This window comes from Lynx rufus, unplaced genomic scaffold (assembly GCF_022079265.1).
Source record: "Lynx rufus isolate CCGP_SWC_20201006 ecotype Redwood Valley unplaced genomic scaffold, mLynRuf1.p SCAF_36, whole genome shotgun sequence".
NCBI lineage: Eukaryota > Metazoa > Chordata > Mammalia > Carnivora > Felidae > Lynx > Lynx rufus.
The window spans coordinates 2,581,106-2,595,868 of NW_025814852.1; the positions used below are offsets into that span (position 1 = coordinate 2,581,106).

Genomic DNA, 14,763 nt, shown 5'->3' on the forward strand with positions numbered 1-14,763 from the left:
GGGCCGGGCACGCGCCCGGTCCAGGGGACGCTCCACGCTGCTCAACACCGCTGTTTCGTTTTTGTTATTTAAGGAACACGATCAATCACATGTAAAAACTTCTTTAAAAAAAACACCCCAAAACATCGGTGATCAGGTGATCCCAGGGGAGGACCCCACCGGGCACTTAGCACCACTGCCAACGGGCTGGGCACATCTACCCTTCACCTCCTCGGCCCTCAGCATTTTTCTCTTTCTGAAAAGACAGAAAGGTGGGGTTGCTTCATAACGCTGTTTGGCAACATCTGTTCTCAGCTGACCACACATCAGGAACGTGTCCCGTGCCACACGTGTGTACAGGTGGCCTGGTGGGTGACGGACGGGGCAAAGGCATCCAGGGGCTGCTCTTGCAAAAGTTTCTGTGTTGATTTGCCCCTGATGGACTCACCCGGACTCTGCCCAGTTCAGGGACTGGACAGTGAAAGTGGTTCTCGGCCAGAGTAACTCTGTACTCGGGGGACATCTGGCCACGTCTGGGCCCCCCAAGGGAGGGGTGCTACTGACATCCAGAGTGCCCGGACAAGGGGTGCTGCTCGAAATCCTACAATGCACGGAACAGACCCCAAAACAAAGAACGTTTCCAAATGTCAACAGTGTCGGGGTGTAGAGAGCCTGGTTGAAACATTCAGCAGATCTCGGGGCACCTGGGGGGCTCAGTCGGTTAAGCGAGCGTCCGAGTTTGGCTCAGGTCACGATCTCCTGGTTTGTGAGTTCGAGCCCCGTGTCGGGCTCTAGGCTGGACCCCAGAGAGTCCTTGGTCCAGGCCGGGGGGGGGGGGAGGGGGGTGGGTGGTGGGAGGGGTCAATACCATTCCTCCCCAGACCCTGCCCCTCAGCGAGCGGACCACCTTCGTGCCCCACAGAGCGTGTGGGGTGGGTGAAGTGTGCACGGACAGACGGACAGAGTGTGTTCACCCACCTGCTTACTGAATATCAGGATCGTGAAAGTAATTTCTAAAATGCGTGTATACGGTCGTAATTAATCTCCACGCTTTGGAGAATCAGCTACACTTACCAAGTTTTCTATACAACTCTGAAATTCACTGATTTTCTTCAGGGTCTCCTTGTCCCGCTTAACTTCGTTTATGTACATCGCCAAGTCCTGGAAACAACGAGGCGGGGGAGGGGTTGGCGGGCTGCCAGCCACCGCAGCTGGCGGCCTTCGAGACCCCACGGGGGTGACACACGAGTAAACTAAGGCAGGAGAGGTAAAACCGACCCCAAACGGCACGTGTCCCTGGGCCAAGAACCCCAAGTCCCTGCCTCTTAGGACAGTGTCTCTCTGCCCTGTCACTCGACCCCCTTCTAGCTCGGACAAAAGGAAAACAGTCAGCGACCTAGACTTGACCAGCCCGCTTCTTAGCTCTCGGGAAGTGGGCACCCGGCAGGCCCCGAGCTCCCGCACAGCCTCACAGAACTGGGTGACCCCGAGGTCTAGCTCCGGCCGTCCATGTGCTGCTGTCCTCCCAATGGCCACCAGGGGGCGGTGCCCGCTGCAGTCCAGGCAGCCGGCCCTGACTGGGGGCCAGAGACCCAAGCCCGGCAGGGGGACGGGCCGCCTTGGGTGGAATCCCTGAGCCAGGCCGAGGTGGGGAGCCGGATCCAGCCTCCCCTCCAGCACCTCCTAGAAGGACCCCACTGGCGGGGCAGAATCTGAGACCCCGAGGCAGAAACGTTACAGGATAGGCCTGGCTCATCAGCGACACCCGCCAGCACAGACCACCCAAGGGCCAGGGGACGGGGTAGAAGCCACAGATGGAGACAGAAGGCAAAAGGAAGCCCAAAGCCCAGAGGAGACAGAGGTCAGGTGTGCACCCTGGGAGGGGCTGGGGGTACTGTCCCCCGACCCTGGCCAGCCGCAGTGCTGAGGGGACCTAGCCCGTGCTGGGTATTGGGCCCGGCCTGGGGACCCAGGTGAGCATGATCAGGGGGCAATGGGCACAAAAGGGGTGACAGCCATCCCCAGGGGTCAGAACCGTGTGGGGGGGGGGCAATCATCCTGGGAAATGTCACCTTGCAAAGACTAAAGATGTACAGGCCGCAGCCAGGTGACAAGGAGAAGGTCCAGCCTGAGCCCACAGAGATAGAAAACGATGGGGAACGCCATTTTGGCCTGGGAGTGGCACGCTCACCTGGAATTTCAGGCATTAGTGGCAAACACAGCCGCAAAGCTAGGCGTGCGTGTCTGTGGAGGCCCGCGTGCCCGGACGTGGAGCCTGAGCCCGACTCAGTGGGCACCGGGGAGCCACAGAAGGCTCTTGAACAAGGGCGTGGCATGAACTGAGCTCTCCTTCCGGGGACTTACTGCACGGTAGGCTTCCAATGGACATAAGCAGGAGGGGAGAGGAGGCGTGGCTGGGTGGAATGGGCGTTTCAGAAGCAAAAGCCACAGGACTGGGCAGCGGGCGGCCCAGGCCAGATGGCCCAGACCGAGTCTAGAGCCTGGGAACTGGCAACGGCCCTGACGGACGGTCGGGCAGCAGGAGGAAGGCAGGCCCAGGGAAGGCACCGCAGGCCGGACAAGGTTAGGGATCTGGACACTTGGGGCAAGGGCCTGAGGCTCCCTCTACCCACCCTCCCTGCCCAAGGGTGCGTCCCACCCACCGCCCTGCCTCTGCTCCGCCTCTTGTCTTTCCAGGAAAAGCCACATCTCTGGTCACAGAACAAGGCCTGTGAGTGAGCCCGGCTCCAGTCAAAGGACACAGACCGGGTACCTGCAGCCCCAGGTTGGCCGGGCCCCTCCCCTGCCTCAGTTTACCCACCTGCATGGCTTCCAGTGCCTCTTTGAGCTGCTGCCTCTCGGGCCGATCCGCGGAGTGGCTCAGGAGTTCCTGGACGTGTGGGAGAGGAGTCACGGGTCACCGCTCGGGGGTGCCGGCCTCCGCCCCTGCTCCCACCGGGCACAGGGTGTGGGCACAGAGCAAGACCCTCGGGGCAGACTCCCTGCCGCCCCCTCCGGCCCCAGGCTCTGCTCTGGCTCGGCTGCCCAGCCCAGCAGACAGACAGCAAGGCCCCTCCCGGTTGACACACTGCCTCAGGGTGAGGGGTCCCCAAATCCTGTGCAGAATGGCAGGGACTTTAAGGCCGCAGGGTAACCGGCTGATTCACTGAAGAGCCTCACACGGCACAGAAACCAGTCTCTCTGGCGAGTCTGTGCACAAGGGCTTCCTATTTCCACTGCTCTCCTGCCTACCAGGAAGCTCAGAGCCTGGGTCAAGGCGTCAAGGACAGGCCATCTCCTAGTCCTGGTCCGAGGACATTCTTTGGTTTCGGTTTCCCAGTTCTCTTACTGATTCCAATCCCAGTTTCCCTTCGCACGTTTACTGTGATGAACGTTCCTAATACAGCCGCACGGCTCGTCTGGACAGATTTGCCTGCCGGCTTCTCCGTGACGCTGGCCCACCCGGGCCCCATTTACGCCCCTGCCGGCCACCGGGCCCCAATCCCGCTCCCCGGGGGCGGCCGCGGAGCTCGCACACCGTCTCACCTTCAGGAGCAGGTGATACTTGAGCACCCTCTGCATGGGGACCACGAGCAGGTCCTGAAGCTTAAACTTCCCGTCCTGGACCTTCAGAGTGCATTCCTGGGCATCGGGGGGAGCAGCGAGGAGATGACCGACATCCTGGCCCGGACCGCGATCCCAACGCTCCCACCCCCAGCCGCGGTGGGGGGCAGACTAAGCCCTGAACTGGGGCCAAGTGTCTGGTCCTGGCCTGGCCGGGGTCCCCAGCCCGGCAGCGTCTCCCAAAGCCCCTTCCCAAGTCAAGTGTGTGCAGAGGGGTGGGGCTCACAGCGGGCAGGCGGGGGGCCCACCCCTCTCTGTAGCCTCAGGAGTCTGCAGTGGCCACGCCAGGGCTCTGGGATTCTGAGCGACCCCGGCGCTGACCGGGTCTGCCCGAGACTCCCAGGGAAGCCAGCTCACACCATCGCGGGGCCACCCTCAGGAACCAGGGGCTCCCCACCGGTTTCCCGGACACACAGGGGCACCATGCGTCTCCAAGGGACGTCCTTCCCAGTGTCGCTACAGCAAAGGGACCCTGAGCCAGGATTCACTCTGGAAAGGGTTCGACTGGCCGAATACACCACGGGACCCCCAGCCTCGGGGAGCGGCTCAGGTGCCCCTGACAAGGGGGAGGGGGAGGGGGCCTGGAGAGGGGCTCACGTGGGAAAGTGGACAAGTGCCAGAGACTGGCCCTGAGCCTGGGCGGGGAGTGGGGACAGGTGACGAGAGAGGGGGTCTCCTTGGCTTCCAGCAAACGTCTGTCACCTGGGGTCCCCGAGGGGTCTGCATAGGCCAGCACAGGGGCTCAGTCACAGCCCCTCGCCGAGCCGGATCGAGCCCCGGGGGTCTGCCTCTGCTGCACCTCCCCCTGCCCTCCCCACCCCAGCAAAATGCCGAGGAAAAACAATCACCGAGAAAAACATCTACAACCACCATCCCGCCAGTGCCCTCACGTCCACCTTCCCGCAAAACGGGCAAGCGAGGGGCCGGTGAGCTGCAGCCTTGGAGACGCAGGGACAGCGGGGGCGGGGGGGGGGGCCAACCGCCAAGCCCCCATTACCTCGACCTTCTGTCGGAAGTCCTCCCGGCTGGCGAGGAGCTGGTTCAGCGTGTTCTGGGCGTGCTCCATGTGGCTGCAATATTCCCCGTAGATCAGAAGCCTGGGCAGTGAACACACATACGTGCACAGTTAGTGACACGCTGCGGCTCGGGGGCCTGGGTTTAGATCCCCGTGGAAGGCACAGCAGGGGATCGGCAGACCCGTCCCCCCCCACGAGGCAGCTCCTCACTCGGTAACCTGCTTCGAGGTTCCGTTCTTCCCACGTGGCTGCCTCCTCCCCCTCCCGAAATGCTGCCAGGCCAGGGGGCTGCCAAGACGCTGCGGACAGGGGGCTCCCCCACGCTCTCCGGACCCAGGGAAGCCCCCTTCTGTGGTTCTCACTGCCACCCCAATCCTGCCCCCGGAAAGGCCAAAGTCAGACAGGAGAGAAGCCCCCTGCCTCCCCCCCCCCCCCCCGCCCAGGGCTGGGGGACCCCAGGAAGGCTCAGACTCCTCCTGCCTGTAGGTCTGAGCACGGAGGCCCATCCTGGCTCTGCACCTGCCCGGGGTGGTGGCCCCTGAGGTCAACCCTTGTTGCTTCCATGTGACGCCGACGCTCTCCGCCGGGGTCTTGGCACCCCCTTTCTCAGGGCAGAGTGGCGTCAGCCCCAAACGCCTGGAAAATGGGCATGGCCGCCGGGCCTCGGGATGCTGGGAGGAGCCTCGGGCCCTCTCTCCTCCCCCCCCCCCCCGAACACCCTCCAACACCACGACCGCACCCCCCCCCCCCCACTTCACAGACCGGAGCCCCCGGCACTCTCTGGGCCTTGGGCTACCGGCCTGAAACTTCATCTCCGAAAGCCCTGTCACCCGACTATGGGCTCGGCCCCGGGAGCACCACACAGGTGACGACGCTGGTTGTGACAAGCAACGACGGCCACTCCTGCCCGGCGCTACACGCACAACATCGGGACCCCTTCACCCACTTGTACAGGGAGGAGCAGTGAGCCCCGCTCCTCAGGCAGGGAAACCGAGGCCTCAGTGAACTCGCTACAAGGTCACCAGCTGATAAGGGCTGATGGCCCCGCCCTCCAGTGACGCCCTGCCAGGTGCCAGAGGTGCTGTGTCACAGCAAACGGCTGGAGGCCCCTCCGGGGCGGGCTCTGGGACACATCAAGACACGCTGGGACACACGGGCCTGTCCACCGTGGACACTGCTCCACCGCGGGGCCCCTGGCCGGGCGCTCAGGGCCGGCAGCTGGGCCCGTTGCCGGCTGGCACTGGAGAAGAAGCATCCCGGTCTGGGGGGCTCCCCAGGCTCCCGCTGTGGGGCCGGAGGGGCCTGGGGACAGACGACACCCACATTCCTCCCAGCTCTGGAAGGGCAAAGCTGCATGCCCGGAGCACGTTTCCAACCCAGCGAACCGTGATCCCGGAGCGGCCCCGAGGTGGGCAGCGTCTCCCAGCCCCCGACAGGCGTCTGGGCTGTGCCGTGCCGGCCCGTGCTCGCAGGCTCCAGGGCGCAGACGCTCGGCCAAGCTGCAGCCACATTCTCAAGCCACCCTGAGAACTCTGGCCGGGGCCAGCCTGCAGGGAAGCTTCCGGCATCGACAGACTGAGATTCCGCGACTCTAGTGAGAGACCGATCCAGTCCTGGACCTCACACGGGAGCTCATCTTCCCGGCCACTGTAAAGGAGAACGCCCCACGGCCGGGACCCGTGTCCGCAGCCCCGCAGAGCACCTGGCCCTGGCTGTGCCCTGGGACACGCTGACCGGACATCGCTTGGCATGAGAACCTGAGCCCTGGTTTCTACTTAAATGAGCTGGTTATCGAATTGAGAATTCTAGTATAAAAGTTGATTAAAACGCATCATCTCTGGAAGCATGGGGGGGAGGGTAGAGACTCCAAGGTTTCTGCCAGATTGTTTTAAATGAGCAGACCTGGCAACGGCCCAGCTGCCCCCGTGGAGGGAAGTCTGTGTGGGCAGTGAAGCCGCCTCTCCTAAGCACCGGGTGCTCACAGCTCTGGGTGGGCCAAGCCAGCCCTATGGGTTCCCCTCCTTAACTTCAGAACTCCCCGGGCTCATCCTGGCCCAAGGTTGTGGACAGAGCGGGTCCCAACCCTGCTTTCACAGCACGCCTCCCATCCCCAGACCGCACACGGCACTTCCTCCAGCCTCCTCCAGCCAGTGAACTTCTACTCATCCCTCAAAACCCCACCCCATCATTTCCAGCTCTGCGACCTTTCCCCTCCCAACCCTGTCCCCGGGTCCAGGGAGGTGAGACAGAAAAGCAAGGAGACAGGTAGGGAGCCTCTGGGGTAGAGGCCTGTCCAAAGCCGAGTGAGAATCTATCCTCTGCACCGGCTCTGAGCTCCAGAGATGGGTCTCATTTGTCCCCACACCACAGCATTGAGCCAGGGGGCCTGGCCTGCACAGAGGCCTTACGCCTGGCTGCGAGGGGCCTGACCATAGGCAGTGCAGCAGCTGCAGCCGATTCCGGGGGGGACAGGGGAGCCACTGCAGGGAAGAGAGCAAAGCTTTAAGGACCTGAAGAGGCCGGGCCATGGGAGGCACTGACACCCGAGCTCAGCCTGTCCTCGTGAAACACCACTTGTAAGACAGCGGCCCTGAGGCTCTGAGAGGCGACGTGACTTCTCAAGGTGCCCAGCAAGACCCCAAAGTGCATCCATGAGGCCCCCAGACCAGTCTTCCAGGCCCCCATCCTGGAGTCCCAGGCTACCCCGGGGCTGTACCCTCGTTCACCTCCGCCGACCCGGTGGGCGGCCTGGGATGGGAAGGGAGCCGCAGGCGGGCCCGGCTGACCGACCAGAGATGGCGTGTCGGGCTGAAGAGTGACCCCGAAATGCAGGCGCCCTGGAGCCTCAGAAAGCGAGCGTATTTGGAAATCGGGTCTTTGCGGTTACGGCAAGGACGGAGAAGACAGCACGCCAGATTCGGGTGGGCCCCAAATCCGCTGAGAGTGTCCTTGTCAGAGAGAAGAGAAGAGGCCTCATAGGCCAGAAGCCGCATGAGGACAGAGCAGAGACCGGAGGGGCAGGCCCCAGGCCAAGGGACACCCAGGGCCGCCGGCAGCTGGAAGGGGGGGAAGGCCCCGCCCCCCCAGAGCCTCCGGAGGGAGCGCCGCCCACCCACATCTGGATTTGGGCCCCGTGAAACTGCGAGAGTCCATTTCCGCCCCACACGCACTCGGATCTCTGGCCTGCGTCTATGCCCTGCCCCGTGCCGGGCGGCGTGGGCCGCGGACCTTACGCTCTGAGCCTACAGAAGGAAGTCACTTAGGGAAGTGAAAGCTGACAGGCCTTCCTTTTAACCACGAGCATCTCTCTGCTGCTGAGAAAAACCATCCGACGCTTGGAAGTCACGCAACACGCACACGGGGGCTTCGTTCACGGTTCAGGGGTTCCGTGGGGCCCCTGGAAACAGCAGCCGGCCTCGGCCACCGGGGCCTCGTGGCCTGGTGGGAGACTGCCGGGGTGTAGACGCTCGCCGCCCTGTCGGAGAGGACACCCCAACGGTGTGCGGCTGGCGTCGCTGCCTCGGTGCTGCCTTCTTTCCCCGCCGACTCGGCGCACGGGCGCCTCACACGCCGGTCGGTAGGTATCTGACACGAGCTGGGGTCTCTCTGTTCGAGGGCTACGTCACGTAACTTCCTGAACGTGCAACTCGGACCCCGCTACGGAGGGGGAGTAGATGCATCTATCAGGGGGACCCTCACCTGCCCCCCGGGTGACCGCGTCACTCCGTCCCTTGTCACAGAACCCCAAGGGACGCAGTGCCCAGGGACAAGGCCAGAGCAGGTCCCGGACACACTCCCGGAGACACAGGCACGAGTCGGGACCACGGCCAGGTGGTGGCCAATGCTCTCCCGCCCTCAACCTCCCCGCCTGGGGAAGGAGGATCAGGAGGTGGGCGAAGGCCTCTCGGGGTCAGAGGGTCCCAGGCGGCCCTGCCGCGGGGGCTCGAGGAGCTCGGCCCTGGGTGGGCTCCCTCCCTGCACGCGCTGACAGACTGACAGGAGCCACCCAGCCTCCCGAGACCCAGGCCTGCGGCGGGAACCACAACCAGAGAGCGGCGCGACCCGGCCCAACACCCTGAGCAGCCAGAAACCGCAGAGTGCAAAGCGCCCGCCTCCGGCCCAGCCTTTCTCTCGAAGCGCCCACGGGTCTGGGCGGGTGGAGACGCCGTCAGTCGTACTCTGACGGCTGCTCCTTCGAAAAGCGCTTGTGCAAAAAGCTCCAGAGAGTTCCTCCTAAGAGCCAGACCCTCGCCTTCTCTCCGGGACACGGACTCGCTGTGGCCGGTTCCCTTTGTAGTCCCGCCCCACTGACCTGGCTTGGCCACCCCCAGCCACAGATAAACCATGTGGCTCTCTGTTCCATCCGCATCTGCAAAATGCAAACCCTTCCCAAGGCCCAGGTCCCACCGTGTGGGACTTGTCCCCTCAGGTCCACAAGGCAAGGCTAAGAGGAACATCTGCTTTGTCTGAGGACTAAGGCTGTATGAACAGAAGTATTCGCTCCAAAAAGAGGGAGGGGATTGTCCTCTGCCACTTTGGACGCTAGTCCATCCTTTATCCGTGATGAGCTGCCAGGATCTTGCCACTAAAATTCCTCAGGGGCTTCTTCCTAAATCCCTATCTTGATCTTCTAGGCTCTTGCAGAAGCGGCAAGTCACTCCTTGGACAGTCTCTGCTTTGCTCACTTCAGTCCTGCTCCTCTGGCCTCTGCCAGGTCCCAAACAGTCCCGCTCCTGCCTCTCCCGGGGCCTTCCCTGCGGCTTTGCCCCCACCCTGCCCCCACCTCAGGGGTGGTGGGCTCTCGCCCAGGTCCTCAGCGCCCCCTCCTCTGCTACGAGCCCCTACTGCCCCCACCCTCTCCCTTTCCCCGTGCTCTCGAGTCCTCTGCCTGTGAACTTGCTTCCTGACCTCCCCGCCCAGTGAGAGCAGAGCCTGTCCTGTCTGGGACACAGCAGGCACTCTATAAATGCTCGCCGAATCGCACGTCAGGACCTCAGGTGTTGACTCAGAGACGAGGAGGCGAAGGGGCAGAAAAGATGGACGCCGGGACAGATCATGAGGGCTGGAAAACGAGCTCTGATGAGACGCAGCCAGCCCCCTCCCCAAACTACCCAGACTCCAGGGCCTGGCCTCCAAAGCCTTGCTGGGCGGTGACAGAGAGCCCATCTGCCGAGCTCCCGGTGCCGGAACACGATCCAGTCCCTGCGGCCGCTCTGGCCGTAGAAACAACGGTCATCCCGGCAGAAACAAGGCCCGAGAGCCCTGTGGGGCCCAAAGCTGAGCACAGAGGACGGCAGCCTTGTAAAGGGCAAACACCGTGGGGCAGGCTCTTGGGCCGGAGGGGGTTCCTGGGGAAGGGCAGTCTGTCCCTTGGCCACTCGGCCTGGGGGTGGCTCAACAGGTCCGTGGCCTCCCCCCCCCCCCCACCCGTGAGGATGAGGGTCGGGTCTGAGTTGGCTTCCCCGGCACCCCAGGCTTGTAGCCAGGTGAGAAGAAAGCATTGCTGGGGGCAGGGGGCGGGTAAGGGAGCCGCCTGGCCCCCACCCCGGGGCCTGCCAGCATGCCCTCATCAGCCAGTGCCTGGAGGAAGCGCACCCGCCCTCTGGCCACATCTGCCACCTGTCCTCAGGCACTGCCTGCTCCCTCGTGCCTGCCTGGGGCCCCACCCATGGCCCCTAGAAAGTGGGCTCAGGGATCCTTGCCCGTGCGGAGGGGAGAGAGCCCCCTGCCCGGAGCCACAGAGCACGCAGGGGAAGCCGCTTCAGGGGCTCGGAGAGGCCCCGGAATCCAGCCCCGGGATGGGCCGCCTGGCCAGGAGGACACGTGAGCTGAGCTGAGCGCCACCTGGCAGGTGCTGCAGGGGACCTCCCTGCAGATAAGGACGAGGTGGACCCAGGGTGCCCACCAGCCGCCCTGGGGCCTCCCCCTCAGACCCTGCAGAGTGGACCCCAGAATTGGCGTTCTTAACAAGCTCCCAGGTGGCTCGGACGACAGGCCGGCAGGGGAGCCGTGAACACAGAAGCTGGGGGCGCCTCCTCCAGAGTCCGAGGGGCAGGAGCCAGGGCACCGCCTCCCGATGGGCCTCCCGAGACTTCAGAGACTGGAACAGAGTCCTCTGGGGCTCCCGCAGCCCTGGGCATCTGGCTGAGTCCTTGCATCATCTCATTTCGTGCCCGGCTTTAAAGACGCCGCTGCCCGGGCTCCAGCAAGAAGGGCGGGGTCTGAGACCTTCGCTGGGACGGCAGAGCCACAGAAGCTTCCAGAATCCCAGTCCTCCCCTGCCGGGCTCCAGCAGGACATTCGGGGCACGGAAGGCATCTCCACACTCTTCCTTCCATCCACTGGGTTTTACAGGCAGACAAGCTTGACAACAAACAGGTTCGTGGAGGCCTCCCGACAGCCACGTAATTCTTCGAGAAGGTTCCCGCGCTGGTGTCTAATGAGTTGCCAGTCTCCTGCCCCGACGATACCGGTTCCGGACGAGGGGCCCGGACGGTGGGAGGAGCCACATTCTGCATGTTTCTGGCAGTGGGGAGGCCGGCCCCGTCTGTGCGTCTAGACTCAGCCTGACCCCGTGGGCGCCAAGGGGAGGAGAGACGCTGCCTCGGAGGCTGACGGGCAGAATCTTTGCCCCCTCGGGCTTCACGGGCACTTGCCCCGACGCCGCGGACACACGATCGGAGGACCCAGGCCTGCGCGTGCCTGTCCGGAGCCCCGTCTCCCCACGCTGGGGGCTGCGGCCGGCGGAGGCCAGGATGGCTGGGTGCCCGTGCCCACAGCTGCTGCTGCCTCCCCGCCATCCCGCCCGCCTGTCCGCCGGGTCCCGGCCACCGGAGCCCTTCAATGGCCACAGACAAGCCGCGTCGGCGATACGGGCCTGGCCTCAGTTTACCCTCGGGGCACCACGTGGCACAGACACCATCAGCGTCCCTCAGGGACAGATTAGGAAGTCCCGGCACCGTGACCGTGACACACACTGTCGAGGAAGCGGGGAACTGGCCTCACCCCTGGGCACCCAGAGCCCGGAAGCCCCTTCCTCGGACCTGCGGGGGCCGGTTCGGGTCCTGTCGTTCAGCTGCCGCCCGCCACCCGTGCAGCTCGAGGGGCAGGGTCTCTCAGGTGCCAGGTTCCCGGGGAGCCTGGCAGGCAGCAGGTGCACCGTGATGGTGAGAACGGCCTCCAGCCACCAAGACCCCCAGGCACAGAGGCAGAGGGAGCTGGTGGAGTCCTCGGGAGGCCCTGCTGGGGAAGGTCACCCCTCCAGGCTGTGACGGCGGGAAGGGTGGGCAGCTCTCTCCGTGTCCCAGCGAGGACAGGGGTTCAGAGGGGCTCACAGGGGCACAGCCACCTGCCTCGAGGGCCTCGCCGTGAGATTCCCACCTGAGTACCGGCACCTGTGACCGTCCCCAGGCCGGAACTGGAGGCCCCGGGCGCTCCCGAGGCCCCGCGGACAGCGAGGGGCGGGCCTGTCACTCACCTCTCCTTGAAGTCCAGGAAGACCTTGGCCAGAGTGCTGCCCCCTGCCATCATGGACACGTCAATGGCCCGCAGGAAGCTGTGATGCACTTTGATTAGGTCCTGGGGAGAGAAAGCCGTCGGTGCGTGAACGGGCACACCAGGCCGCCCTCTAGAACGGTTCCCATCTGCCGTGGTGGAGAACTTAGAGAGGCCCGGGCGTGGGCGTGCACCCCACGCAAACACTAGAAGGTGCTGTGGTGCCAGACGTGTGAAGGGACCTCTCAGCCGGCTCAGACACAGGGCGGCCCGCCGGGGGCAAGCCCTGGTGCCAGAGTGACAGCGATGGCCCCCCGGGGGGCTGTTCCCACTCAGCATCCTTGTACTATCTTGCTGTGTGCAGGGACAGAGGGGCTCTCTGCCCTGATCTTAGGTTCTGCGGGATGGAGTCCCTCCATGGGGACAGGTGCTCTGTCCACGTTTCAGAGCAGCTGGGCGACCGGCAGGCAACACCTCAGGGCTCCCCACGGCCCCCGATCCAGGCTCCTGGCCCCCTGGGGCTCCCCATGTCCCTTGATCCAGGCTCCTGCCCCCCCAGGGCTCCCCATCGTCCCCAGTCCAGGCTCCCATTCTGTCCATGGCCGTTTGTGCTGGCCACCACCCAAGGCAGGGTAGACTCTGAGTAGGGGGCACAGGGAGCTAGAGCCTCCCGAGTCTGGAGTCTGGCTCAGCCTCAACCAGGAGACCAGCACCCACCTCTTGGGGTGATAAGGGGCTGAGGGAGCCAGGCAGGAGCCGCTGCACCAGCTGCTGGCATGCTGCACCCACTGGGCATTCCTGGACGAAACGCACCCACGTGTAGCTTCTGGGGCCTCACGCCAACCCTCCCCACCCTGCTGACAGAGAGGTTTCTGCTGAAACCCTGTCCTCCGGCCTCCGAACACCAAAGTTCCCGGAGGGCAGGGCGGCTACTCCCCTCCTACGCATCTGTCCTAAAAACACCCGTGGTTCCGACCAACCATGCAGCTGGCAGGGACGCAGCTCTCCAGGACCCATGGGGACAGTCGGGCTGGAGCCTGCCTGACATCCGAGCCGGTTGGAGACCTGGGCCTGCACACGGTGAGCCGCAGGCCCGGACCCTTACCTCCAGGTTGATGAAGATGGCTGTCATGTCCGCCGGGCTCAGCACCGGCCTCAGAGGGGCCATGTAGTTCTGCAACAGAGAAGCCCATCACCGTCAGCTCGCCTGGAGGGGGCCAGCCCCCTTTGAGGCCAGAGCCACCGACGGGAGGGGCTCAGACCACCTCGCCAAGGTCCAGGGTCCAGGGGATGGGGGTTCTCCGTGGGGCGGTTATGCAGGCCTGGTGCAGTGTTGCTGGAGAATGTGTGCATCCTAGGGGGGGTGTGCTCCATCGTGCAGGGTGGTGGCAGGACGGGAATGTGCAGGGGCGGGCGGGATTGGCCTAAGCACCCACGCCCACCACACGGGCAAAGCTCCGAGGCGTCCAGCAGATGGGACTTGAACCCTGCTGCAACCCGGGGTGGGAGATGCTACCGCCGTTCGATACATTTCCGGGAACGGAGGCCAGAGAGGTGAGGGCATCACCCGTGGGTACACCTCTGGACAGTGACAGGGCCACACTTCCCACCTGAGCCTAGGTACGGCCCTAAACCTGCCATCAAAAGAGATACTCCCTGACCCGGAAGCCCCGCCGGGGCAGGGAGTGGTTCTCCGGAGTCCTCCGGGCCTGGCCTCCGAGGAGATGTGCACAGGGGAGACCATCAGGTGGCGCCCCAGAGGCCCTATGGCGCAGGACCTGCCACCTTTCTCCCCATGGGGTCCTGGCCCCTTGGGCTCCTCCTTGGCCGCCGTGCAGAGCAGGAGAGAACCATCCAAGTGCACAAGCTTCTTCCCTGTGCCGAGGACAGGCTAGCACTCGGTTTTCTCGCGTGGGACGTGGGGGTAGCAACAATGACCTCGATGGCTAGGGGAAGATTAAAATGTGACTGTCCCCCCAAGTGCTCAGCACACCGCGTGCCCTGGCCAAGCACACTCCCTGCTTAACCCGCTACGTGCATCACGCCTGGGATCAGCAGCACCTGCCCTCGAAGGCTGGTCACGTCCCAGGGTTGAGACAGACGGCCGCAGCTTAGGACTTGGGCTGTGCGGAGGGACTGCAGAGGTCTGCAGGGCCCCGGAGGGAGCTGGCCTGGGAGCTGGGACTGGCGGGAGGAGTAGACTGCCCGGGGAGGGGCCGATGGAGAGTGGGGGCCAGGGCGTGCAGCAGGGATGGGGCTGGTGTGTTTGCAGCAAGGCCGGTGGCCAGTGGGGTGGGAGGGCGGGCACACAGCCCTGGCTGAGACTGGAGGCGGGGGCCTGGGGCCAAGGGGCATCGCAGGACTCCCGGCTGGAGGCCCCGCCGTCATGGCCACACTTGCCCTACGCTGCAAGCAAAGAGCCACAGAGGATCCTTAAACAATGTGGGATGTTCACCCAGTAAGCACCAGCAGCTGGCAACAAGGACCTTCAAGCGACAGGGAAATGTCACTGAGCCAGCGTGCACGGGAGGCCAGAGCAGGGCAGGGGGGAAGGAGGAGGCCCATCCGTGGTCTTCTGGGAGCTCAGGGGGCCAGCCGGGGAGAGAGGACTGACCAGCCATTCAGGGGAGCACAGGGTGCTCCATGGGGG

General features: G+C 64.4%; 1 protein-coding gene across 5 annotated transcripts in view; it reads right to left on the reverse strand.

Moving 5' to 3' along the window:
* The window catches only part of VAV2 (vav guanine nucleotide exchange factor 2), a 164,295-nt gene that overhangs the window by 22,976 nt on the left and 126,556 nt on the right, over positions 1-14,763 (reverse strand). For all 5 annotated transcript variants that reach the window (XM_047093802.1, XM_047093803.1, XM_047093801.1 and 2 more), the window contains exons 7-12: positions 13,219-13,287; positions 12,097-12,197; positions 4,601-4,700; positions 3,526-3,621; positions 2,801-2,869; positions 1,054-1,140 (exon numbers count right to left, since the gene is read on the reverse strand). In XM_047093802.1, the coding sequence (XP_046949758.1) occupies positions 1,054-1,140; positions 2,801-2,869; positions 3,526-3,621; positions 4,601-4,700; positions 12,097-12,197; positions 13,219-13,287 (522 nt within the window). The remainder of the gene's footprint in view (positions 1-1,053; positions 1,141-2,800; positions 2,870-3,525; positions 3,622-4,600; positions 4,701-12,096; positions 12,198-13,218; positions 13,288-14,763) is intronic.